The sequence below is a fragment of the Musa acuminata genome, chromosome BXJ1-9, assembly GCF_036884655.1.
Source record: "Musa acuminata AAA Group cultivar baxijiao chromosome BXJ1-9, Cavendish_Baxijiao_AAA, whole genome shotgun sequence".
Lineage (NCBI taxonomy): Eukaryota > Viridiplantae > Streptophyta > Magnoliopsida > Zingiberales > Musaceae > Musa > Musa acuminata.
Window position 1 is genome coordinate 14,007,501 of NC_088335.1, and position 23,933 is coordinate 14,031,433.

The 23,933-nt window shown below is 42.9% G+C and overlaps 2 protein-coding genes and 1 pseudogene across 5 annotated transcripts; 2 read left to right on the plus strand and 1 right to left on the minus strand.

Moving 5' to 3' along the window:
* Window positions 1-6,156: 6,156 nt before the first annotated feature.
* On the plus strand, window positions 6,157-10,696 carry LOC135593355 (transcription factor BIM1-like). 3 transcript variants are annotated; one of them, XM_065083331.1, is made up of 11 exons: window positions 6,157-6,534; window positions 6,635-6,718; window positions 6,945-7,268; window positions 7,729-7,816; window positions 7,899-8,035; window positions 8,193-8,304; window positions 9,027-9,096; window positions 9,179-9,274; window positions 9,388-9,824; window positions 9,951-10,089; window positions 10,305-10,696. In XM_065083331.1, the coding sequence occupies exons 1-11, from the start codon at window positions 6,522-6,524 to the stop codon at window positions 10,398-10,400; spliced, it is 1,596 nt and encodes a 531-aa protein (XP_064939403.1). In that variant the 5' UTR covers window positions 6,157-6,521; the 3' UTR covers window positions 10,401-10,696. The 3 variants fall into 3 exon arrangements, with proteins under 3 accessions (XP_064939403.1, XP_064939405.1, XP_064939404.1); XM_065083333.1 differs by having other exon boundaries at window positions 10,311-10,696; XM_065083332.1 differs by having other exon boundaries at window positions 6,157-6,512.
* Window positions 10,697-12,288: 1,592 nt separating this feature from the next.
* On the minus strand, window positions 12,289-17,776 carry LOC103998318 (rhamnogalacturonan I rhamnosyltransferase 1-like; annotated as a pseudogene). The gene is made up of 10 exons (XR_001979768.2): window positions 17,425-17,776; window positions 16,765-17,312; window positions 15,974-16,041; window positions 15,748-15,836; window positions 15,447-15,612; window positions 15,061-15,350; window positions 14,749-14,953; window positions 14,500-14,657; window positions 13,904-14,321; window positions 12,289-12,966 (listed from the first exon to the last, which is right to left on the minus strand). The product of XR_001979768.2 is annotated as a rhamnogalacturonan I rhamnosyltransferase 1-like (transcript).
* A 2,881-nt stretch (window positions 17,777-20,657) lies between these two features.
* Window positions 20,658-23,644, plus strand: LOC135594082 (uncharacterized). Its single transcript, XM_065084504.1, has 3 exons — window positions 20,658-20,818; window positions 20,897-22,836; window positions 23,109-23,644. The coding sequence occupies exons 1-3, from the start codon at window positions 20,658-20,660 to the stop codon at window positions 23,642-23,644; spliced, it is 2,637 nt and encodes an 878-aa protein (XP_064940576.1).
* The last annotated feature ends 289 nt before the right edge of the window (window positions 23,645-23,933 follow it).

A 23,933-nucleotide genomic window follows, 5' to 3' on the forward strand; every position in this document is an offset into this window, starting at 1 on the left:
TTAAAATAATTAAAATCAATTTAAATAGTGTATCTAAGTGATGCACTATTTTTTATTTTTCCTAAAAAATAGTGCATCACCTATTAGAAAATTTCTTTCTAGACCAAATTATCTACATATGTTGTTGACCTATTTAGAAGCTCAAATGTGAAACAATTTTACATGGATGTATTATAATTTATTAGACATATAAAAATAAACATAAAAATAAAAAAAATATCACATTTTTCAGATGCTCAAAAATTACAAAAATGTCAAAAAAAATCTAAAATAGAAAAATAGTGATATATGTCCATAAGTGTCCTATTCAAAAATTTTCTAAAAAATTGAGATCATTTTGAATAGTGCATCTATGCGATGCACTGTTGTTTTTTTTTCTAAAAAAACAATGCATCATTTATTAGAATTTTTTTTTCTAGATCAAATTATCTACATATATTGTTGACCTACTTAGAAGCCTAAATGTAAAAAATATCATATGAATTTATTATAATTTGTTAGAAATATAAAATACAAGGAGAAAATAAAAAAAATGACACACTATTTAGACGCTCAAAAGTCCATAAAAATATTAAAATATTCTCTAAAATGGAAAACCAAAGACATATATCCATAAATATCTTATTCAAATTTTGTCTAAAAATTTAAGATCATTTTGAACAGTATTTTTATTTTTATTTTTATTTTCTCAAAAAGAATGCATCACTTATTAGGAAATTTGTTTTTCTAACCGATTTTTTTGCATATAATGTTGACCTTTCTAGAATGGCACATTGTTCAAATACAAAAAATATTGAATGGATACATTACAATTTGTTATAAAATACAAAAAATAAGGAGAAAATAGAAAATGACACATTGTTCAAATGTTCAAAAATCTATAAAAATATTAAAAAAAATTATCTACAATAGAAAACTAGTGGCATATGCCCATAAGTGTCATACTCAAAGCTTTCCTAAAAATTTAAGATTATTTTGAACAATACATCTGTGCAATACACTTTTTTTTTATTTTTCCTCAAAAACAATGCATCACCAATGAGAAATTTTTTTTATAATAAATTTTCTACAAATATTATTGATTAATTTAGAAGTTCAGATATGAAAAAACATTATATGGATGTATTATAATTTGTTAGAAATACAAAAAAAGGAGAGAATAAAAAATGATGCATTATTCAAATGCAAAAAAATTCATAAAAATACTAAATATTTTTATAAAATATAAAAAAAGTTTCATATATCCATAAGTATCCTATTCAAAGCTATATTAAAAATTTAAGATCATTTTGAATAGTATATCTATGCGGTGCACTGTTTTTGAATTTTTCTCAACAATAGTGCATAACACACTATACAGATGCAAAAATTTTATAAAAATATCAAAAAATCTTTAAAATAGAAAACCAATGACATATGTCCATATGGGTTATATTTAAAGTTTTTCTAAAAATTTAAGATCATTTTGAGCAGAGCATCTATGCGACACACTAGTTTTGAATTTTTCTTAATAATATTGCATCACCTATTAGAAAAGTTTGTCAAGACCAAATTTTTTACATATATTGTTGACCTATTTAGAAGCTCTAATATAAAAAAAAATTACATGGATGCCTTATAATTTTTAGAAATATAAATAATAAAGAGAAAATAAAAAATGACACATTATTCAAATGCTAAAAAAATTCATAAATATGTTGAAAGAATTCTATAAAATAGAAAACCAATTACATATATCCATAGGTATCCTATTCAAAGATTTTTCTAAAAATTTGAGATTATTTTAAATAGTGCATCTGATGTACTATTTTTGAAAATTTCACAATAATAGTGCATCACCTATTAGGTAAATTTTTCTCTAGACCAAATTTTTTACATATATTTTGGACCTCTTTAAATCTAAAATGTGAAAATATATTACTTGAATGAATTATAATTTGTTAAGAATAAAATAAACATGAGAAAAATAACATATTGTTTTGGACAAGGATTTTATTTTTATAAAGAATGCTCAAAATATTGATAGTAAAACAACAAGTTTTTATAACACTGTAACAGTAAACACGCAACCATAAAACCTAAGCAAAAAGTAATGATTTCATAGTAAATATTTTTATGAAAATGAAAACATACGTTAAAGAACCCTCCATGGTTTATTGCAAACAATGTTGGCTGTCGCTAAAGTTTTGGAACCCGAGAAGTAGGAAACTCTCGAATCCTCCTTGTGGTAGCAATAAAATAGAAGCTTAAAGGGGTCGGTATTGTTGTAAACAGTGGAACTTGACTCTAAACACATTGATGCACGAAGTCGACAATAGTTAGAGGCTATAGAGTACATAGTGGTAACGATGATAGAATAGGAAATAGTCAGAGATTAAAGATCGTATTGATTGATAAATGTGAAACAAGGATAATATATTGATTCTAGTTAGATCAATTTTTTTATTCGATTAATCCTATGTGAACCTGAGCAGTTTTTTGAGATTATTATCTTTTTAAAAAGTAAAAACACTATTTAGGCTTTTTTAAATAAAATAAAATTAGAAATATTTTTCGAAAATTCATCCTTCTTTATCTCTGTGCTTGTGGGTACCTGCCCTCCAAGTTCCAGGCAGCTTGTGGACTCATGAACGTGGTGTTGCACTGTTGCTTCCTTTGCATGCGCTGGAATCGTCATCCCTTCTCCTTTCCTCAAAGAAAAGGCGCTACGTCTACTCCTAATCAACAGTGTATGTTTAGCTATGTGGTTCAGGGAGCAGCAGCGGCACAACAGAAGTCGCCCATCCACCGACTCTTTACTGTGTGCTGCACGGTACGGCAACGTCTGGAATTAATATAAACACACACACAAAAGAAAAAAAGATGATGTGAGCTTGTGTTGTTTTGGTTTGGAAAGGTTGGCGTGGGAGTCTTGGTTTCTCTTTTGCATGAGTGGCTATAGACATTAGAGTTGTAGGAGTCATGTGTGTCAATTATTTGTTATGATGACCTTTTGTTATTATAGACTGACTTTGGGAACATAATTTATAGAGAACATATTGGTGATGAGGCAAAGGTGGAAGCATGCATAGATTTATATGGGTGGAGATGCATGATGGGGGGCTCTAAGCATGTTACCCTAACGGACATGAGCTTATAATATGCATGCAAATGGTGTATGAACGAGAAGCAAGATTCTGCAAGGTTGCAACTGGGAAAGGGTATGCTATAATTGATTGGGACTCGTAGTTCTTAGATTTGGATGCTGTCAGTGATCTTGGAGGGCAGTCATCATCATAATTAGTAACAAGTTTCACATAATAGCATCTGTAACTAAGCATGGATATGTAAGACGGCAGCTCGATCTCTGGAGTTTAGATCAAGGCTTTTACAAGATTAATGTTGAGAAGACTAGTAAACGGTTCGCAATCTTCTTCGAAGTAATATGTCGTGTTGCGAGTCCTTACTTTTCTAAAAGAAGAGAGCGATGCGGCAATTAAAGATTGACCTGTCGACACCCCAACTTCTACCAAGATCGAAGAAAAGGTGTATGTGATTGAGATACTGTTGCATTAGTGTGGGCACATCCAAACACATCCCATGTGGTGTGTCGGTGTGTCACAAGAGAACCGCATTGCATGTTAAAAGTGCATCTTACAGGTACTTACTTAGCTTATTAGAACAATATTATAAAAGGAGTTAGTTATCTGAGCCATGAGAATATTCTGACTATATTGTTTACTGATCGATCACTACCATTGCAACCGATGCATAAATATATACTTACTTTGGTCCCTCCTTTTTCGATAACTGTTCATGAATGTACTCATCCATAGTCTTACATTCTCCTGTCTCGTAGAGTTATTTAAACAGTAATAACCTGAGGTAAATCCATATTCTTAATAGAGAGCTTAAACGATGGACATCAAGGCAAGAAGCGCACGCACATAATCTTGGCCCTCAGCTTCCAATCCGAGCGCCGCCCAAGACAATGGGGAGAAACACATGTGAACAGCGTTAATTGATTCCCAGACCGCACGTTGAGAATAATTATTATTAGTCATGATATGATGTAAAAACACATTGATTTTTTGTTATCTTCTATTAAATCTGCTTTAAGAGTTGATATTTTATGCGTTAGAAAGGACCTAAAATGTGATTGGAGGACTGCTATAACATACATAGATCATTTTATTGATTGGAGCTGCAGAGGGGCTGTGCGTTATTTATATCGATATCTATAGTCAATAGAATCTGAAACAAAACCTCCAATTAAGAGTAATCTGATGGGTGTTTCAGGGTTAACGTACCTGCATAAAACCTGAGAGGAACGGTGCAGAGGGATAGATAAGCTATAGGTGATTCAGATGGAGTGTGCCACTGTTCGCACGTGTGACGTTGTCAGTGCACACGGGCCACCGCCCGCCATCAGAAGGACGTCGGCCTGAGACACGGAAGGATAGATCTCGTCTTGAGAGGTGTGCCACTCACAGATCCTTGCTCTCTGACCGACCGCACGCACTTCCGTCAGCAAGCGTGGCGGTTCGTGTTCTTATCCATCGGATACAAGACTTCAAAGCACTAGTGATCTGGGTGTGGCTTTTCACTTCGCCATGGGTGGTTGGATGTCGCGTGATATGCTTGTTGTTTTCTGTGGTCTGTGGGGGTTGCCCTGTACACAAGACTCCACACAGCGGAGCTTTGGTGCATGTCATGTCCCCCCAAGTTTTGTCCTGCATATATGGAATGATCATGTGTTACCTGTGCCTTTGGGGTAAAGCATCTTAAAAAGGAAATTCTTGGATATCTACGACCAGATTATGACGACAAAACACTCAACTTTGGAGCTACGGTAGACTGGTGTTTTTCATAAATATCATTTTGAGTCTCTTCGTTCATGTCATGAGCAGTTTTACATCTTAGCTAAGTTTGTGTCAGTGCTAGTTGTTTGTTTATGTATTTCATATGATCCGTGTCAGAAAAAGAGGAGAGAATCTCATCACCTCTGACATCGGCATTCACCAAACTGGTGATGGTTGACAATGTGCGTCACAAAGGTTTCACCTGAGTGAACCGTGAAAATAAATACTGGAGCGAACCGTGGGAAAGTATGAGGAGGCATTTCTTCCAGAAAAGGGTGAAGCGACAGGCTGCGGCTCAGGTCATACAGGTGACAGATGATTTGCCAAGAGAGATATGTGGGGTCTCTCCATGAATGGAAGTTTGGAAGAAGCCTTTAAAGACGATCACAGCATTTCATAATGCAAGCTCCACCAAGCACGTTCCTTCCATCTTCATCTGTATGTTCCTGCTGGATCCTGTCTATTTGAATTTAATGTTCTCACTGTTCTTTTCTCTTTCTTCTCTCTTCATTTCATCAAAGAAATATTATGACATCAGTTTCAGTCTACCCTATCATGCATGAACATAGTGTGATGATAATATCTCAGGGGCTTCTGAGATCAAGAAATCAAGAGCATAAATTGCAGAAAAGAAGATGTTTTTGATGTGCTGGCTGAGGAAGAAGCGGAAGGGGGACGTGAGTGGGAAGTGGGTGGGGAATCTAAAGCACATGAGGAGAGACCTCCACCCGCAATTCCCGCTCATGTGCGTTCGTAGGAGCGGCCGCGGGCCCCGTGCCTCTCACGTGCCCGTTTCCCCGACGACCCCTGCACGCTCTGCGGTCCCTTCTTTCCTGCAATCTCGTCGCTCCCATCTCCATCTCCCTCATCTTTTACTGCGCCCTAAATATTATAATAATTATTATCTAATGATCTTTTCTTTTGACGCGGGATCGGGATTAGCGCCTAATCATCATCATCTTCTACGTATATCCGCTTTAATCACACCTATTTTCGTCATAGACTTCGATTTCGTCAACGACCAACCGTGGTCAACCGCCGTACCTCACGTGATCCCCATCGCTTCGCTTCTCTTTTTTCCACCCCCCCCACCACTGCGTGGACCGATCAGAGCCGTACGATCACGGCGTCGCCCGCGGTAACGCTACGGCCGAAAGCACGCGCATCGATGCGATTTAACCCGCGCGGCGCCGTGAACAAACGGGGACGTGACTGCGCCGTTAGTTACACGAGGAAACGGCGTTCTCGGGAGGGGGACGGGAGAGGAGTAAGGAGTAAATAAAAGCGAGAGGGCGGAGCAGAGAGTGGGCTAAAGGCGCGGCGTGTTGGGATCTTGGCGGAGCCTTTCGTCACCTCCTCCCCGAGGAAGGCGAAATTTCTTTGATGATTCATCCATCAATCGGATCTCTTTATCTCTGTCAACTCGATCTCAAAGTTCGATCTTTTTCATGCTACTTGGATCGGTTCTGTTCTCCTGAATGCTCTCGGCTTCCGCTGCTCCTTTGAGGGGCTCAAGGAGACGAGACGAAGTCTTTTCGTCGTGAGCCATTAATTGTTTCCCTCGATCTGGAGTAACCTGTGGCAAGAGCTTGTGGTTTCCGAGTTGAATTGTTGACGATAACTCGGAAAAGGGAGCATCTTGGAGTCGGGGAAGAAGAAGATGTATGTCTGGTGAGTGCAATGGAGCTCCAAGGTAATTAAGGCCGGTCTGAAAGTGTTCTTCTTCTTCTTATGCTTCTTTTATTTTCCCTTTGAATTCTAATAATTCTTTGAGTCTACATGATAATATACAGGGAAGAAAGTAACACATGATTTCCTGTCGCTCTACTCCTCGGATTCATCTTACCAGGTCCAAGATCCGAGGTCTTCATCTCAAGGTTCTCATCTCATAACTCCACATCTCCCATTGTTCACGTAGAGTTCAGTAGAATTCTACTGTTGGCCGATGGAAATTCTCTCTTGTTTAAACTGTATTTTGCATCAAAATCTCTTCTCGGAGACTAAACCAATGCCGAAATCTCAGCTCTGTGTCTCCGTGGCTTTATAAATTCGGACACATGTTGAGTTTTTCTTGTCTTTTCTGTCTCGTGTTTTTGTTGCCAGGTTTCTTCTTGAAGACGCGGGACTTCTTGCAGCCGCTGGAGCGGGGGGAGCGCGGCGGCGAGGCGGCGGAGGGAGGAGGCGTGGCCACCGAGAGGCCAGCGGAGCGGGTGCTCCCGGGCGGGGTAGGCGCGTGCGGCGTCGGTCACGTGGCCGGCGAGGTGAAGCCGGAGAGGAGTGGGTGGGGACCGGGGCGGGGGTTCTCTATCGGGTTGGAGACCAAACCCGAACCCGATTACGGCAGCCGAAGCACCACCACCAGCTTCGGCTCTTACGCTGGCGCTGCTTGTTACACGCAGTGGGACGAAAAAGACACCGCTTCCAGAGGTAGTGTGATTCTTGATTTTTATTTTTACTACGAATCATCGTGTTTATTTCTCGATCATAATAAAAAGGACTTCAGGTTTTATGTTAATTGTTTTTTGGGTCTTATAATTAAAATTTTTTAGTTTATGTTCGCTCGGTAACGTCAGCTCTCGGTCTCCCCTGTTTCCGACGGGCCATACCGTCGGTCAAGTTCTCAGGTGAAATCTTAAATGATTTCCATTGGAGATGTTGCACGAATCTCAAGACGTTCGACCATGTCGTTTAGGCTGATGAAAGATGGAAATTATGAGAGGATGATAATGATAATCGAAAAAATAATTATTTATTTATTGTGAGTGTATTTTTCTAAATCAAATGAGGGCTATTATGCAAATATCAAAGTTTCAGGAGTCAAAATGCAAAAAGACCAGATTTATGTGGTATTCCCTCCTAATCTTTGCTTGCTCCGTCTCACTCACAGGGCAGCGGCCTTCCACGTTGGCTGCCGCCCGCGGCAGCGGCAGTTCCGGAGTCATCTGCACCACTCCAGCTGCCACCTCCTCCGGGAGGTTCGTGTCCTTCTTCTTCTCTCTCCGACTCTCTTTTATTTAGAGGCTTTCTCTTCTGAGCTGTGGGGGGCTTTTGGGACAGGCACAGCTCGGGGCCGGAGAAGAAGCGATTCATGGAGGCGGCCGTGTCGAGATCCACACGAGAATACGACGGAGTGGATGATGATGATGAGGCGGAGGTGTTTGGAATGAAAGAGGAGGGCTCCTCCTCCCGTAAAGGTAGCTCCTTGTTTTCTCCTAACTCTTTTCCACTCTTTTTGCTTCTGTGATTCCTTTTTGATTTAGTTGTTCAGCTTCTGCTGAAATTTTCTTGCTTCCCTTTCTTTTCATGAGTAAAATCATTTGATTTCTTTGTTTTGTTTGTGCTGGGACGAAGATTTGACTGTGAATGTAGATGGGAGGGTGAGCACTGCGGATCAGAGGCCAAACACACCACGGTCTAAGCATTCTGCCACTGAGCAGAGGAGAAGAAGCAAAATTAATGACAGGCAAGTCCATGTAATATAATGTTTGAGCTTTCTCCATACTTTTATGTCATGCAGTTTCCTGGTTATATAGGGTGCTATATTATATTTGGTTCACTTCAGAATAACAATATGTGGTCGAGGATCCAACAAAAGTGATTTTTTTTTTTTTTTTGCATCTATATATTTGTAATACCTCATGGCCAGTTTATTGTACAACATACTTGTAGATCTTTTAGTTTTTATTTGAAGATTATTTTCAGTGAACAACAATTTAGTTAGTAAATCTTGATTAGCTATATGGGGAAAAAAAAAATCCTATCTGCTAATTGCCTATGAATTTTCCTTTGTGATAATAATGTCTGCTAGTTAGCGAGCTGCTGTTTTCAGTGCTTGATTTGTAGATGGAAACCAACCTACTTACGGAAGCACTTGCTGGAAAGTTCAGAAGAATGCTTTCCAAATAGAGGAATAAACGTCTGAATTTGGCTGAACTGTTATGAGCAAATTTGGGTTGTTCAAAATTTTCACAATTGGATTGTTCTGTCATTTGATTGACCATGTAGATTTTGCTTTATTTTTAACCTTTCCTTCTGCCAATCTGCACAATTAGGCTTCTCTTTTGTGATGTCTTTTACATTTTACATGGCTACTACATGAGATAATGAAAACTATGACTAATAAATATAGTTATACGCATTTAACAATCTTATGCACTAATGACGGCATACAAAACCGTTTTGCAGATTTCAGATACTCCGGCAGCTCATACCTCATGGTGATCAGAAGAGAGATAAAGCATCATTTCTTCTGGAGGTACACTAAATCATGCCACGAGTATGCTTCGAATGGTGTAATCCTTTCGTATTGACATTGTTTTAGCAAAATTTCCCTTCAGGTCATTGAATACATCCGCTTCTTACAAGAGAAGGTACAGAAGTATGAATTGCCATACTCGGGATGGAATCAGGATGGTGTCAAGTTAATGCCTTGGGTAGAATCATTAAGCTCAATCTATTTCGTGTAGTATTGTTTTCTTTCTAATGAGCTCATGCATATGTCTTGTTTCTTATTGTGATATTTTTCTCTGCTAAATGTTTGAAACAGAAGAACAACCAAGCGCCTGGAATTGGTTTAGCCATAGAAAATAATTCTGCTTCTCCTGCACATATATTCTTGAAGAAATCGAGTGAAGGTAGCACTCCAGTTGCACCTCCTATGCTGTCAAGTGTGCATGTTTCCCCAGCAATAGGTGTGGCTGCTGGTAACTCTTACAAGACTGCCACCAGTTTAGCAAGTAACCTGGGTACCGCAAACAATTCGTCACATCAAAGGTTATTGGCTGTTGGAAGGGAAGCAGGTGTTGCTCAGTCACAGCAGGGGTTGATTTCAAATCCAGACACCATGGTGTTCCAGGATCGACCACCGTGGTTGAGATCATGCAGCCTCACTGGTGGTGCCATTGGCAGGGATGTGATGAATGAACAAGAGGAGCTAACCGTCGATGAAGGCATGATTAGCATGTCTACTGCCTACTCCCATGGGTGCGTACAAGAGATCTATAAGTTAATTCCTTTTTGGATTACAACCTTTGATATTTCAAACAAATATTTTCTTGCGACATGTTATAGGCTTTTGTTTAATTTTGATCTGATGATTTGCTCAAACAGGCTATTGAATACTCTGAGTCAGGCATTGCAAAGCTCTGGTGTGGATCTGTCTCAAGCCAGTGTATCTGTTCAGATTAACCTTGGCAAGAGAGCAATTAATAGTAGGCCTACTGGCACAGCCACAACTTCCATTCTTAAGGTGAGAACTCTTCTATTCCTTCATCAATTCATCATTTGGACGTTGTTGTTGTTGTTGTTGTATGACTGCAATAGCATGAAGGACAAATGATCTATATTTCACTGCAATAGCATTCAACTACCCCATAATGTAACTCTTGTGCATTGGGAAAACAACTACTGATTCATCAAGACATAACTGATCCTATTTTATCTTCTTAATTTGTGTTATTGAAGGATCAGAAAGATTCAACACCTTTTTATCAAGCAATCGGGTACAGCAGGTTAGGGGAATCACAAGCACTTAAAAGACACAAAGCAGAGAACAGCTGATGTTATATTACTTCCCCATGATATTTCACTTGGATTGTTGTATTCGGGATTCAAGGGTCATTGAGGTTGATGAAAACTATTGTGCAGTCTTTCATTTGTGTCTTGTCCTTGTTTTTCCATGGAGGCTTCCATCACATCTTGTGAAGCTGCTTTATTTTACAGGCTTCCATTCACGTGCCAAGTCTCTCTTTCCTTTTTTTCACTTATCAAATGATTCTTGTTGTAAGTTCAACACCACAGATTCTAACTCGTGGCACTGTATCGCTGCGGATAAGGAAATCTCTCTTCTTTTACAACTTGTTGCATTCTGATTGCTAATGCTGTGCAGTGTTGAAATATCAATTACGATATGATCATATCCAGGAAGCTACGCTTGCAAATTGTCGACAAGCTTTATCATCATACATGTGTAATTAACATATCTGCTTTTAAGCATACAACATACTTACCACCCTTAATCTAAGGTTACAACCAAGAGGCGGCGGATTTGTTTTTTCGGGGGTGGGGGGCGGGGAACACTAGCACAGCACGAAGCGCCCGTAATGCCGGCGTCGCCGTTTTTGGTGGCGCGTGCGGCGAAGGAGCTGTGGAGCCGGCGCCGGCGTCGAACGGAAAGGTCGGGGAGGAGGAGGCCGCCGATCGGGTGGCGATGGCGGGCGGTGCTTGAGGAGGAGAGGACGGGGCTTGGAGGATAATAATAAAGCCATTGCTTCTCCTCCTGTGATCTGATGGGCGAGGGGATTTAGACCGGACCCAGCGAACCGGTCCGGGTCGAGCTCGTCTGGGTCGATCTGGACCCTAAATGGGCTTATCAGGCTGCTAATCTTCTTCGTCAGTAGGGCATTACAAAAGATTGGCTCTACAACCCATAATAAGAAGATGGCCTTGGAAGGAAGGCCCAATGGGCCTCCCAAGATAGGTCAGGTGATGTTATAAATAATTGAGCACAATCAGGTGGGATTGAGTTTGAGATCAAAGCTACAGGAAACAGGATTAGGTGAGTGATCCAAGAAATCAAACTGGTGTTTCCCAAGCACTGCACTATATCATATCTGAACCTTATCAACCCAACTTTCTTCATGTGGAGCTGTTGGACCTCACCCAAGTTAGTCTGCTCGTCCTCGTTAAGACAGCTTAGAATTAAAATTTGGCATGGTGCTTGTGAGATACAGTTTAATGATAACGTTATATTATGTCATAGATTGCTAAATTATTTTGAGTCTAATCAATCGATTTAAAATACTTAGTTGAAAATAATAATAATAATAATAATAATAATAATAATAATAATAATAATAATAATAATAATAATAATAATAATAATAATAATAATAATAAAAAATTCATAAATAATATAAATTAAACTTTTTTTTATTATCAATTTCAATCTAGTATTGAGGCATAATAAAAAACTTAAATAGGAAAAGACTATCATAGTTTTGGAGCCTACTGGACTAAACCTATGTGCACTATATTATAGTTTGATTTTGACCTATGTTAGATATTGACAATGACATTAAACTCTTAAGTTATACTCCGATTTAATCTTTATATCAAGAAAATAATAAAAATTAAGATTAGTTTATATGAGTGTGATGAATACTTTTAACTTCAGTTTAAGCTGGTGGCTCAACCTCAACTTCAACATGTCAGTTATCTGATCGTGACCCTTACTCTCATGGAGCTAAAAAAGATGGAAGAACATGTAAATGCAAGGAATCCATACTGCATATAGAACTGCTTTGAGATATCGAGATTGCCAATTAACAGATTGCATCACTGAAGCATGTTGGTTTCTGAATCCTGATCCAACGATTGACAGCATGGGAAAAAGATGAACCGAAGGAAACATGACATGAAAGTAAAGGCAAACATTTTGGTATTTTGATTGACAATAAATCATTCATTGCTGGAACATCATGGAGTCACCGACTACAGAGCTAAAATGTACTGCTGATGCATGTTGCACTGACAGAAGCATCTTTGTCTCTTTTGTTTAAAGAGAGCCTGTAATGGGTACATAGAAGAAACAAATGATCACATGTATTGAGATAAATTTCAGGCCTCTGTTGGCACAAGAAAAGCAAGAGATGGACTTCTGATGTAAGCTTTAGCTTCCATGAAATAAATGTCATTTCTTCTGGGCAAGCTTTGAAGAGTTTGCTAGTTCAAACTTAGAGTTAAAAACCTCAGTCAATGATTTTTCACATGCCTGTCATATATGGTTGTTTCAAGAACACATATAGGTGGCATTTAGCAATCGAGAGCACCTGTTTTCATCATACTATCATCACATTGGCAGCCGTACCAAGGTTCTGATTCCCCAAAAGATAAGAAACCTCTTCGGAGAGCAGGTGACTCAGTGTTCTTATGTTTCAAGCTAAAATTGTATGCTAGAACCTCTGTTTAGAGTAGCCTAAACTCCAACTTCTTCTAAAACCACATAATTGACTGTTTAGATCACCAACCAGAAGACTCTTCTTCCAACATTGTTCTGTTCTTGAAGTCCATTTCTTCTCCCAATTCACCACCCTTTTGCTCCATCATTGACCACTGACTTAAGTGTCTGCAAAAACAAAGTTTAGACCCCATCATAACAAGGCACTGCCACATATTTAAGTACTGGTGGACCTACAGAACTAATATTAGAGAAAGATAGACTACAGTGCAGTTTCATTCAACCTTAGGAGAATTGATTCAGTCTATGTCCACCCACCATCCAAGTCAAGCATTAATTTACTTTAGAATTGAATAATGCTCAATTGAAAACGAAGCATGAGATAATGACCATGTAATATCTAGAACAACTTAGAAAGGTTTAGGCTGAACATACACACAGTTTAAGTTTGATATAGTACTTAGTATTTAGCATGTGGAAGCTCAGGGTGGCTTAAGCAGTAGCTACTCTACCATGTACCTCATGTGTAAACAATGTTGGCTATAGCTAAATGTAACAATGAGTAGGAAAAGGAATTTTTATCAGATAAGACTTCATGCATCTCACATGTTTATTCCACGAGTTAAATCAGCAATCATGTGTGCACCATATAAATGGGGTTTCATTGTAACCAAACATTGTAATGTCCACACATAAAATGATTCCAAGTTCTTGTAATGACCATATGCTAAGGCCTTTAATTTGCCTGGTTTCCTAATTTATAGGTAGAAACAAGCATTTCTGAATGTATAGATGCATCTGAATGAGCACACACCAACATGAGGAAATGAGAGATCTTAGGGGGTAGAACATGATGGAAAAACTTGAATATGAGTGATTTTTCATGACAAAATTTGCAGAGGCAGAGATAGAACTTCCACAACCTAAATCCATAGAAACACTAAAACCTCTCAATTTCAATCTCCTGTTTCGTACATACTGATTCATGTTGCGTGAAGCAGGCTTCCCCTCTCTCCCCATTCCCCTTTCTCCCGTTCACCCTTCTATACAAGCATTTATTTGGAGAATATTAACAAAAAAATCTACTGTATAAATTTGTACTCACCAGCTGCATCAGAAAAGACACGCAACTTGCTAACCTCTTTGGTTTGTATCCTCCTGGGAAGGAAACCATCCAGCATTATCATCAGTTGATCCAATGGTTACCTTCATAAAGGTTTCAAATCAATGCCATTCTTGGAAAGAACAGCTATACAAGAATGGTGTCATCTCAATGAATTCATGAAGTCGATGGTTTATCAGGCTGTGGGAGACACTCTTGGGGGTTTGCATAGAAATAATCTTCTTCCTTGGGCCTGTCAGGAATCACCACTCTCCTGGTGGGGCTTCCCATTCGATCAGCATGAGTTGCCTTAACTGATAAAGAGAATTCATCCCAACTTAAAGTACCATTGTTGTACTCATCTATCAGATCAACCAGGAGCCTTCTGTCCAATAAGATTGTCTTCCTGAAGCCCAAGTACCTGAAAGTGTGCATAATATGGACAGGTCTTAATTGCCAAGAGTCTGGAACACAAAAGGAATTTGTACATTATCAATTTGTACGAGTCATGTGGACCTGATAGAAGTTAGTCTGCCCACCAACAATATCAAACTTAAATTGATACTTTGATGATTTCATAAAAGGATTGTGTATTGTACCTGCGATGACCTTCAACGACTTTAGCCATGTTACCATCATATGTAGGAATGAAGATATCACTCTCTAACGAAACCAAGTAATCCAATGCTGCCATTTGTGATGAGTGATTCTGGAAGTATCTAAGATCAGAAGGTCCCAGTAAAGTTTCCTTTTTTACCTAATTCATACAGACAACCAGTAATGAATTACATTAAAACAATATTACAATCATAAATAATTAAAGATGAATAACTGCAGCCAATACTGACCACTTTTGGATAAGCAGCAAAAAGAGCAGCCATTCTCCTGTCTCCACCATATATCTCTCCAGCTGCGATATATATTTGAACATTGCGATCAATATCCAGTGCCCTCAATACCAAAGTGGTTTCTTCTGGTGTTAAAGGACAGAGACCATCTTTTCTTTTTTTGTCAGAGTTGATGACTTTTTCTTTCCACCAGGGATAAGCATATCTGTATTAAAAAAAGAAAGAGCCACGCAAAGGGGATGAGATTATCCTTACTAATCCAATGTTGAAATCCTGACAAAAGGTAATTGCAAAGGGATGTTCATCTTTTACCTCATTCTTGTCAATTCATCTGCTTCTTCATCAGTGCAATCGTGAGTACATCCAGAGAAGGCCAACATGTCCATTTCATATCGTAAATGGAGAACAAGAAAAAGGCCATTCTGTTGCAGAATTTTAATTATTCTTCTGCCCAATTCTTCAATTTGAGGAGTGAATCTAAGAAAAGCATAATTTACTCTGCAGCGTAACTTTTGTATCTCTAATGGTAGACCATTGTTAGCTAGCCGAGCATCTGTTTTATTCAAATGAACGACCTTGTGCTTCCGTATCAAAGGAAGAACCTGGTTGCCAGAAAAACAGATTATCAGCTTTACTAGTGACTCAAGATCATACGTCGATACATTTGTTTTTGCTTATTCCCATAGATGCATACCAACCTGATTTTGGTAATAAGCGATATCAGACCAACTAACAGGTGGCATCGAATAAAACATTCCCAGCTCAACCCTTGTTTTTAACCTAGGTGGCAATTCTTTCAATATCCGGACCTCATCTCTCAAAGAAGTGATAAAATGATCGAGGTCGAATATGTCCTGGAATTCACTGTCATTAAAGAAAATTCTGTTATTCTAGCAAAAAGAAGTAATAATTAGTTTTTTTTCCTAAAAATGAAAGAAACTCATCAACATGTTAAAACCAAGATACTGAAGAATTTTAAACTGAAAATAAAAAACATACCTAGGGTCATTCCAAAAAGAGGTCTTGTCCAACTCTGGTACTATGAGTGTCACATTCAAATATCTCGCAATAGCAACCATGTCACAGATCTGAAAGGAGAAAACTGTAGGATGAGAATCTATATGCAGCCAGTTTCACTTTAACAATCACTTGGGCGATATTGCAAATAAAATAACGAGCACCTAAATTCCTGAAATTGAATATTGATGGTTTCATAAAGCCTTACCGCTGATCGCATTTGATTAAGCCCACCATTGCATGAAACCATCAGGTACCCATTATTTTTGTAGATTCCTAATGACAGAAACATTCAAGATTCAGATGAGAAACTGCAGATATTGACAAACAAAAACCACATTTCTTTCTGCACTACAAGTTGAATAAGCACTAGATTTAGCAGAGATAAGAAAGATCACACTATAGAAAGATAAAAACTTCAGATGAAACCCAATTATAATAGAAAATAGGAAGAATTTTGAAATAGGTGTTGTGGATTCAGCACCCAAGGACTTAGATGAAGTATGAGATAAGGTAAAATGCCGGGAACTGAACAGAGAACAGGAAGCATGGACAACCGAAATGATGATGGGAGACCTTTTTGCTCAATTAATTTGTTGATCGTCTAACAGAGTAAAATTGCCAACCAACTTAAGTACAAGCTATATATTGATTTCCCTTAGGTGGCATAGAAACTTGATTAGCAATTAGTATAGTGGAGGCAATCATCAAAGAAAAAATGAAACCAAGTATTCCATATAATTACAAGGAGAAATTTTAGAAAGAATGTCAGAATTTCATATAAGTTAAAGATACCCACAAATTAGCATAAAACAGGCAAAAGAAGTCGTAGCAACTGTATGATATGGTTATAATTTCAAACTGCTTGGTCAAAGATGTTAAAAGAAGAAGTTATAAACAAAGTCAGGGAATAAACAAAAAATTACGATGCAATGAACACAGTTTTAATTGCATAACAAGCAACATATGAAAAGTTCATGATGAGCAGAAAGAACACACTTTTGGGTGGCAGAACGATTTTCTCGACGGCTGTAGAGGCTTGTTTCACCAGAAGCGGCGACTCCGATGGGGTGAAGCAAGAGGGCCATCCTTTCAAGACCCTCGGCCTCCATATCTCCCCTAATGCCATCAGGTGGAGAACGCACGTCCACAATAACACCACCGCTGTCATCCGGATCACCCAAAGCTTCATCTTCGGCCTCGACACTATCGTGCTCTGCAGCTTGTCCGTGCTCGACTCGCTTACCCCGGGCTTCAGATCAATCTATCTCTCCCCCGAGGAGTGAGATCCTGTTGTCCTTTCTAACCGGCACATCCCTTGGATCCAAAGAGCTCTCTCTCTCTCTCTCTCTCTCTCTCTCTCTCTCTCTCTCTCTCTCTCTTATTAATGGAAAGAGAATACTTAGATTCGATCCCTTAGCATCTGCTCCACAAACCTTCAAGATCTTTTAAACTGATTCTTCCACTCAATGCAGCTGCACACAGCGAATCAGAATCCTTAAACGCCTCAAATTCTATCAGAATTGAAGACGTCTCCACCGACTACCCTATTTTTTATGCACATAAAAAAAAAACACACACACACATACACACACAAAAATCAGCTCAAACACCGATTCCGAGCTTAAATAACAGTAAAAGACTTGCTAAAATACCGACCATTGTATCACTTCAAGCCAACTCTCCCACAGTTTTCCTCCCCGACTAGGAGATCAAACAAAGGCGTCACCTGATTTCTTTCCAGAAGCAAGCCACAAAGACCGTCGATTACTCCCAGAAAGACGCCTAAAAGTCCCGTTCTTTCTACAGTTTCCAGATCCGAAGGCCAAGTGTGGCGATTTAGAGGATGTATTTGAATGGAGAGATCAGCGCTGGGCGGTGATTTCACGGGAGCGAGAGAAGGATTCGAGGGAGGGATCGGCGGCCTCTTGGATCATCCCCGTTTTATACACGGGATGGAGAGAGAGAGAGAGAGAGAGAGAGAGAGGCGGGAGCACTCGAGTCGAGGGGACGTCGGTGGGGTTTGATGTACGTATAAATGCCTCGAGCGCCTAGTCCTCCACCTCAACTGCGGTTAAATCCTAACCCTCGACCGTCGAACGCGGCGCACCAATTACGGCCGCCAGCTCACCTGCTTTGCGGGCCCCAAGTACATCTTAATCGAACAAACGGAGGCGTGGCGAAAGCAAGGGTCGTGAGCATGAACCGCATCACATTTAGCATGGATGGCCACGATCCAACGCCTTTGGCGAGCCGAATCAAGGAACGGTCTAGATGGTGGGACGATGAAATGGACGGCCGACATCTCGCGGGGGGGATTTGTGTTCTCCGTGGCGTCGTTAAGTCTCCCGTCGGCGTTAGATGATGACGGCTCCGTGTCAGAACGGGCGAGCGGATCACAGACTGTCACGTCACACTTTAATTTTCGCATTTTAATCTCCCTCTCTCTTTTTTTATTTGTGTAGTAACGACGTTTCCTTACGAAAAAAACGTTCCTTGGAGGGTGACAAATGAAGCCGACGTTTCGAAGAAAGCAAATGTGTTTATTATCGATTCGAATGTATCTTATCTTAATAGTAGACGATGAGGCTAATAATGACGATAAGACTTGGATTGACGTCAGTCAGATGATACCTCGCACCTCTGTTAACCTAACAGTACTTGGTCAACACAGACCAAAACACCGACCGAGGCACATTAACATCCTGCTCAAGCTCGATCCTTCACGCCACGCCAACGTCGATGTCAGACGTTACCAGGAGTACGATCCTGCTCCCTGCAAGCGGGCACATCAGGCAACGGTAACCTTCATTATAAAGACCCTCGCGCTCCGAGGAAATAGGGAGGAGGGAAGACAACCAAAAAAACCCCCTGCGACTATTCACTAACTTGATTGTCGGAGGGGTCGGGCCGAGCTCTCCCGACCCGACCTGTGTGTAGGTGCGAAGACGGAGGCCTCCCACTAAACGTCCAGACGTGGAGCCCCATCTCGGAGGAAACGGTGACCCCTTCGCGATCGGACCACCGCAATCGGTCTTCTGCAGTCTCAAGGGTCGTCCCAGGAAGATCCCCCATCATTCAGACTCGAACTAAGCCACGTCAGCCCTAAGGCCACGACTTAAAGTTGTTTACACTAACATTTTTGGTGCTAGAAGGAGGGCCCGAATGACAAGGGATCGCCCAATCGACTCAGACAAACCCGTAGTTAAGGGGCCTCCCCCGGTCGGAGCTCCGGGGGAACACAGGATCAGACAGTCCCCCCGAACTTCTAACTCCCCTCTTTAGATGCATACGATGGCTCCACCGACCCAGTGAACCATGTCGTTGCTTTCCGTGCCTAGATGGCACTGTATGGAACCTTTGATGCTTTGATGTGCAGGGCGTTTTCCACAACTCTGAGAGGGCCAGCCCGCACGTGGTACAGCGGCCTGAAGACCGGGACGATCGCCTCCTTTGACCAGCTCGTCAAGGATTCGAACTTAACTTTCTGGCCTATGCTCGGTCGAAACCTTCCGTTGCACTACTCCTCGAACTCAACCAGAGGGAGGACGAGCCCCTCTCCCATTTTGTGAATCGTTTTGCAACACAAATCTGGGGATTACCGGATGCTCATCCCTCTTTGTTAATGCAGGTGTTTATGATAGGCTTGCGACCTTCCAGATTCTTCTAGTCCCTCGTGGAGCGACCCTCCACCGCGGTACCTGAGATGCTTCAACGGGGGAACCAGTTCATCGCGGCCGAGGCCTGGATGGTCGGGAAGTGGGGGGAGCACAAGAGGGTCAGGCTGGAGCCGACCCGGGGACAACAGTCCGCCACGCCGAGGCGTAGGTCGGACCGACCTGACCCGCTGGCGTTGAGGTCCCCGTTATCCCTTTTGGGCGCATCCTGAATGGAGATATTTCTCCAAATAAGGGAGAAGGGGCTACTCCGAGCCCCCAACCCAATGAAAAGCCCGCGGGAGTGATACTGAGGAGTGCCGCGAGCTGAAGTGGCAAATCAAGGAGCTCGTCTACAGAGGACACCTCAATCGGTACATCCGACGGAGTAGGGAACTTTCGCCCCATCCGGAGGGCCCCGTTGAACGCCAAATCGATGTCATCATGGGCGGCCCAGCATCCGGAGGAAACAGTATGTCCGGAAGGAAGGCGTATGCCCGCTCCGTCAATACCGATCCTCCCAAACGCGGCCCCGATCCTGAGGTCGCGTTCCCCCCCGAGGGTGCTGAGCGATCGGAGCATGACGATGCACTTGTAATAACGACCAGGATAGCTAACACCCAGGTGAAGAGGGTCATGATCGACACGGGGAGCTCAGCCGACGTGCTCTATCTGGATGCTTTTTAGAAGCTCGGATTAGCTAAAGGAGCCTTGGAACCTATGTGCACGGCGCTCACAGGGTTCACCGGCGACTCGATTTCGCCGCTGGGAGCGGTCACTTTGCCCTTGACTTTGGGAGCGCCGCCAAGATCCAAGACGGTGATGTCTACCTTTTTAGTGGTGGATCTCCCCACTGCACACAACGCCATCCTCAGCCGCCCCACCCTCAACAAGATTAGAGCCATAGTCTCCACTTACCACCAAATGGTGAAGTTCCCGACCCACGCTGGGGCCGGGGAAGTTCGGGGAAACCCCCGTGAATCCAGGCGGTGTTACTTGACAACAGTCTCACTGCACAAAAGGGGGAGGGCCGAACAACCCCTGGGGGACCCTCGAGAAATGAAGAAGCTGACCCAACATCCCGAGCCGACGGCCCCCACTTGCGAAGCATCGTTGTCAAAGGACCGCCCAGATCGGATGATCAGAATCTAGTCGGAGCTCCCTGAATAAGAGCAGAAGCAACTTGTTGGCTTCCTGCAAGACAACGCCGACGTCTTTGCTTGGTCGCCATCCGACATGACGGGCGTCGACCCAAAAACTGCCCAACATTACCTAAACATCTCGCCTGACGCTCGACCAGTGAAGCAGAAGCCCCAACAACATGCTCCTGACAGGCAACTGGCTATCCGTGAAGAGGTGGAGCAGCTCTTGGCGGCAGACTTCATAAAAGAAGTCAAGTACCCGCGATGGCTATCTAATGTAGTCCTCGTGAAGAAATATAATGGGAGTTGAAGGATGTGTGTTGACTACACCAGTCTCAATCGTGCATGCCCGAAAGACTGCTATCCCCTCCCGAGGATCGACCAGTTGGTCGATGCGACCGCCGGGCATGCTCGCCTTTCGTTCATGGATGCCTTCTTTGGCTACAACCAGATCAGGATGGCGCCCGAGGACCAAGAGCACACGACCTTCCTCACTGATCTAGGGGTGTATTTCTACAAAGTTATATCGTTCGGGCTGAAGAATGTGGGTGCTACCTATCAGAGAGCCGTGAACAAGATGTTCGCCCAACAGATCGGGTGGAACATAGAAGTTTACATTGATGACATGATCGTGAAGAGCCGTACGACGATGGACCACTTGACCGACTTGGCCGAAACGTTCGCCACGTTGCGAAGATACGGGCTGCGACTCAACCCTACCAAGTGTGCTTTTGGCGTTAGCTCAGGAAGATTCCTCGGGTTCATCGTCCACGAGAGGGGAATCGACGCCAACCCGGAAAAGGTCCAGGCGATCATCGGTATGCAAACCCCTCAGACAATCAAGGACTTACAGCGACTTAATGGGAGGCTCGCTGCCCTATCCCGATCTGGTGATCGTTGCCTCCCCTTCTTCCGGGCGCTGAAGAACCCGAAGAACTTCCAATGGATGACACAGTGCGAAGAAGCTTTTGAACAAGTCAAACAACACTTGGCCAACCTCCCCCGCCTTGCCTCGGTCTCTTTTGGGGAAAAGCTCAGTATCTACCTAGCTACCTCCTGGCACGCGGTCAGCTCTGTCCTGACCAAAGAAGCCTCCGGTGAACAACTACCGGTCTACTACATCAGCCACGTCCTGAATGGGCCTGAGGAGCGGTACCCGCCAATCGAAAGGCTTGCTCTGGCGCTCGTACTGGTAGCCCGAAAGCTGTGCCCCTACTTCCAAGCCCATCTGATTGAGGTAATCACCGACCAACTACTCCGGCAAGTTTTATCTAAATTCGATGTTGCAGGTCGGCTCCTCAAGTGGTCGGTAGAGCTTGGAGAGTTCGACATACACTACGTACCGAGGACTGCCATCAAAGCCCAGTCGATAGCCGACTTCATCTCGGAACTCGCTCAAATTAAGGACGAGGGTTCCGAGCAGTCTGGGGAAGCATGGGTCCTGCACGTGGACAGATTGACTACCTCAAGTGGCGCGGGCGCGGGACTAGTGTTATCAGCCCCCAACGGACGCTCATTCGAACGCTCCTTCCGCTTCAGGTTTCAAGCTACCAACAACGAAGCCGAATATGAGGCACTCCTGGCAGGACTCAGGTTAGCCCTCGAGATGCAAGTGAACGCCATCCACGTCCTCACCGATTCGCGGCTGGTAGCCGAGCAAATCAACGGCGGGTACGAGGCCAGGAAACCAACCATGGCAAAGTACCTGGCGGAGGTAAAAAGCCTAACCTCCGACTTCTCTCACTTCACAATATCTAGGGTGCCGAGGAGTCAGAATGAGCGAGCCGATGAGCTGGCTAAATTGGCCTCAAGGTTGGACCCCAAAACCCAGCCCGAGATTGAAGAGCTCCCCTTTCGCGCTATCTCGGTCTCGATTGTGTCTTTAGCCGACGTGCATACCACATGGGTGCAGGAGATGCTACGCTTCAAGCGCGACGAGATTCTCCCCGCTGACGAGGATGTGGCTCGGTGCATCCGCCGAATGCAGGCATGGTACTCCGAGGTGAACGGACGGCTCTACAAGCGGTCCTTCTCGTATCCTCTACTGCGGTGCCTCGGGCCTGAAGAGGCTCAGACAGTCCTGGTTGAGGTCCATGAGGGGATTTGTGGAGAGCATATCGTTGGACGGACCTTGGCTTACAAAATCCTTCACCAAGGATACTATTGGCCCACCATGTCCCGAGACGCAAGATCTTACGTACAGCGGTGCAGCCCATGCCAGAGGCACACCCGAACGGCCCGACAGTCGGCGGTTCCGCTCGCCCCCATTGACTGTGAGTGGCCATTCGCACAATGAGGATTGGACCTCCTCGGCCCTTTCCCACCAGCCTCAGGACAACGAAGATACATCGTCGTGGGAGTAGATTACTTCACCAAGTGGGTTGAGGCTGAGCCACTAGTAACGATCACAGAACGACAAGTGGAGATGTTCGTCTAGAAAAATATCGTGACTCGGTTCGGCTTGCCCAGAACCATCATCACGGGCAACGAATCCTAGTTCGCCAGCACGAGGTTCCGAGAGTTCTGCACAAACTATGGAATTCAGCTGAGGTTCAGCTCGGTGGCCCACCCCCAGACGAACGGACTGGCCGAGGTGACCAACCGATCTATTTTGGATGGGCTCAGAAGGAGAGTGTCCACGGCCAGATCGGCTTGGGTGGACGAGCTCCCAAGTATCTTATGGTCCCTGCGGACCACCCCCAAAATCGCAACAGGAGAATCCCTCTACAACCTCTTATTTGGGACCGAGGCCGTCCTACCACCCAAAGTGGTTTTCCCTACCCCTCGGACGAAAACTACGATGAAAGGGTATCGACCCAAGGACTACAAGCCAGTCTCGACCTGCTCAAAGAGCGGTGTGCTGACGCGCACTTGAAAGACCTCTCTTACAAGAGAGCCATCGCTAGAATCTATAACCGCAAGGTACGACCCCAACTGATTAAATTAGGCGACCCGATCCTGCGCAAGGCCGAAGTCAGTGACCCGACCCGAGCGCGCGGCAAGCTTGCCCTCAATTGGGAAGGACCTTATCGGGTTATCGGCGTCGCCAAGATCGGCACGTATCGGCTCGCAACCATGTAGGGCCACCCTTTGCCGAGAACGTGGAATGTGCAAAATCTTAAGAAATTTTTCACATAAAGGAGAGCGAAATAGACAAAACAGAAGTCTGAACAAAGATTTCTTTTCTCATTTAAACAAAAATTCAGTTATAGGACTGGATGAATTATAGCGTCGACCGACCAACCCCCTAAAAATTATTACAAGGATCTACCTTATTCTTTGGGGGCCTCGACGCTATCATCAAAAGGCACCTCGTTTGGCATGTCGATGCTCAGGTCTTCGGGGCAGGAGGCGAAGGGGTCTTCTTCGA

Bases quoted from the DNA above. Each gene is read 5' to 3' on its own strand.
- LOC135593355 (XM_065083331.1), top strand. The intron at 8,036-8,192 runs GTAGCTCCTTGT...GCTGGGACGAAG, and splicing joins GGGCTCCTCCTCCCGTAAAG to ATTTGACTGTGAATGTAGAT. The intron at 9,097-9,178 runs GTACACTAAATC...ATTTCCCTTCAG, and splicing joins AAGCATCATTTCTTCTGGAG to GTCATTGAATACATCCGCTT.
- LOC135594082 (XM_065084504.1), top strand. From the start codon at position 20,658: ATGACGGGCGTCGACCCAAAAACTGCCCAACATTACCTAAACATCTCG. The intron at 20,819-20,896 runs GTACCCGCGATG...TGACTACACCAG, and splicing joins GACTTCATAAAAGAAGTCAA to TCTCAATCGTGCATGCCCGA. The intron at 22,837-23,108 runs GTGAGTGGCCAT...TATGGAATTCAG, and splicing joins TCCGCTCGCCCCCATTGACT to CTGAGGTTCAGCTCGGTGGC.